Source organism: Arachis hypogaea, chromosome 7 (assembly GCF_003086295.3).
Source record: "Arachis hypogaea cultivar Tifrunner chromosome 7, arahy.Tifrunner.gnm2.J5K5, whole genome shotgun sequence".
Classification (NCBI taxonomy): Eukaryota; Viridiplantae; Streptophyta; class Magnoliopsida; order Fabales; family Fabaceae; genus Arachis; species Arachis hypogaea.
The window spans coordinates 5145253-5148151 of NC_092042.1; the positions used below are offsets into that span (position 1 = coordinate 5145253).

Here is a 2899-nt window from a genome sequence, read left to right on the forward strand (position 1 = left end):
CTTGATCCCACTTAATTAACCTAATTTATTAATATTTGGCTAAAGTGAAAACAAGTTGAAAATTCTACCAACCCGGATCTCCTATTTTATAATTCAATTTGTTCATTTGGATTATTACTTCACTTTTTCATATTCATTTCCTTTATGGCATTCTTTGAAGCCCCAACTTGACAAATATTTCAGACACCACAAACAAACAAAAAAAAAAGACCCTTTCCATATAACATAACTACCTTAACTTTATTATTACAATATATATATATATATATATATATATATATATATATATATATATATATATATATATATATATATATATTCACTTTTCACCATTTAGTAAATGTAAATAAGGAAGCCATCATAGCTATTTTAATCTGAGAAAAACAAATATGTGCATTAATATTAAGAAAGATAAATATAAAAAATGGAAGAAGAAGAAGAGAGAACTTCATTCCAAACATATATACCTTTTTATTAATGAACAATGGTGTATACTTCTACATCTAGTAGCAAGAAAAGCAAGCAATAATTTTTCTATAATAACATATATTCAAATATTCAATCACCTTAATTAAGTAATTCATATATATTCCTAATTATAACAAAAAGAAGAAAAAGAAAATAAAAAAAAAGTAGGGACAAAAGAGAGGAAGATAAGAACACAACAATTATTAATTAAGCTACTATATTCACATCTTTTTTTTTTCTTTCTTTTTTTCCCCTACATCAAAATTGCATATCTCATGCTATCACTTACCATGAGATGATTCATCTCAGAAATCTGAGAGAATTCACCAGTAGTAACCCAAATCCCATCAGAACCATTAACCCTAGGATGAGAAACACATGATAGTATTGAAATTGGTGCTTGAAGTATGCTATGTATAATTGAGAATCCACCATGCCCTCTTCTTCCATTTTCATGTCCAAAAACATGAATCTCAACTCCGTTCGCGCCCTCAAACATGCTCTCATCGGCCACTTTCGAACTCTTTTTCGTACTCTGGAGATTTCTCGCCACAGCAGCCAGAACGCGCCACATCTTATATCCTAAACCCTAAATTTTACGAATATGTGTACAATAAATGTTGTAGTACAATATGGTGTAGAGCTCTTGTTTAGTATTTAGTAGGATTTTGAACTCTTAAAAGAGAAGTTCAAAGGGTTTGAAGGATATAGAATAATGGAGGCAATGACTCTTATGTTACTCTACTACTTACTAGTGCTTGTGTTTATCTCACAAAAAAAAGCTTGTTGGTGCCTTTGAGTTTTAAAGTGGCAACTAGGATCAATTGCAAACATTTCTTTTCCCATTAATCAAAATGTGGGGCCTATTAAGCCCAACTTGCCGACAAAGCTGCCTAATTGTACAAAAAAGTTGACCTTTTATGTTAAAATGCCACGCATGTTCTCATATTTTTAGTACATTAATTAAATAAATTGATTCATTCTTATTATTATAATTAATTAAGATGGAGTGTTAGATTAATAGGATCTTGAAACCTATCTTATAATGGATGAAGAAGTAAATTAAAATGAGGATATGTTATTTTAGAGAATATAAACATAGAAGTATTTAAAAAATATATATAAATCTATTTAAACATAGAAATGAATAAATAATTAAATAGATAAAATATTTGTTTTGAGATAAATTTTATTTTAACTTTTATGCACAAGATCATTTTTTTTTAAATAAAAATTCCAACATTTTCTCCTTTATTTTTTTTATTTAAATTATATATAGTAGTGTTGATCAAATACAACTTATTATTATATGTAAAAAGAAAACAAAAAGGTGAACACAAGAACATTTCTCTTTTATTTTTCAACATTGTTTTGGATTTGGGGGGATTTGCTTGCTTTTCCCAAGTTATTCTTGTACACCAATTTCTTCATATATATATAAAACTTTGTTTTAACAAGGCATAAAAAGAAGGAATTTTAAGATATAGCTTTTTAACACTAGAGATAGAATTGATCATTCAAGTATGCAACTTGATTATTAAGGGTCCCCTCATCACTTGAATTGCCTTTGATCACTAAAAAATAAAGTTATGTTGTTGCTTGAGATCTTATCGGAATTGGGTATCATAATCAATCATTTGATTAAAAACTTCATCATACAATCATAACCGTAGATGATGATCACAAATATTATCTATCTATATAAATTGTTTATTAGTTGTTTTACTAGAAAGATCAATTAATTAATAATCAAAATAATGCAAAGTAGTTTTTCTACTTTTTCTTTGGTGTGATCCCCACAAATGGTAGAGTCAATAGAGGTACCAAAATTGTGATGGAGACCCATGTGGTGGTGGGTATGTCAAATGTGTACTATTGCTCCACTAAGGAACATAACCCTCAAATGCTTTTTTATTTTATTTTATTTTATTTTATTTTATTTATCAACTTTAATTTGTGGAAAACCTAATTAAATATGTAGATAGATAGATGAAAATTAATAATACATACATTATTGATAAATATATTTCTTCTAACAAAGAAGAAAAAGTCTTCTCATATTTATATAGGTTAAAGTCAATGATAAAATATATTTGATATGATGATTGTTTTTAAATAAATGACACTATAATATATCATTTTTTTAGTATGTTTTATTTAAATTTGTTAGAGATAATTATTTATATACGTCTTCCTATAACTTAAATCTTTAAGAGAAATAATTTTATGATATGATATCATTGGAGCTTTTAAAACTTAAAAATAAAAAATTTTATCATTGTTGACAAAAAAAAATAGCATAAGATCAATAATATATATATACAAAAAATTCATGCAAACCAAAAAAAAAAAAAGAAATTGCATGAGGGAATGTATTAAAATTATAATTTAATTTTGATATACTGTCAGTGTAAAATAGTTTTACACGTGC

At 26.4% G+C, this 2899-nt stretch overlaps 1 protein-coding gene across 1 annotated transcript; it reads right to left on the reverse strand.

Moving 5' to 3' along the window:
* Nucleotides 1-721: 721 nt before the first annotated feature.
* LOC112702148 (uncharacterized) lies at nt 722-1042 on the reverse strand. Its single transcript, XM_025753064.3, has one exon. The coding sequence runs from the start codon at nt 1040-1042 to the stop codon at nt 722-724; it is 321 nt and encodes a 106-aa protein (XP_025608849.1).
* Nucleotides 1043-2899: the final 1857 nt, after the last annotated feature.

What these genes read in the sequence shown, in the direction of transcription:
- LOC112702148 (XM_025753064.3), bottom strand. Translation starts at nt 1,042, where the DNA reads ATGTGGCGCGTTCTGGCTGCTGTGGCGAGAAATCTCCAGAGTACGAAA.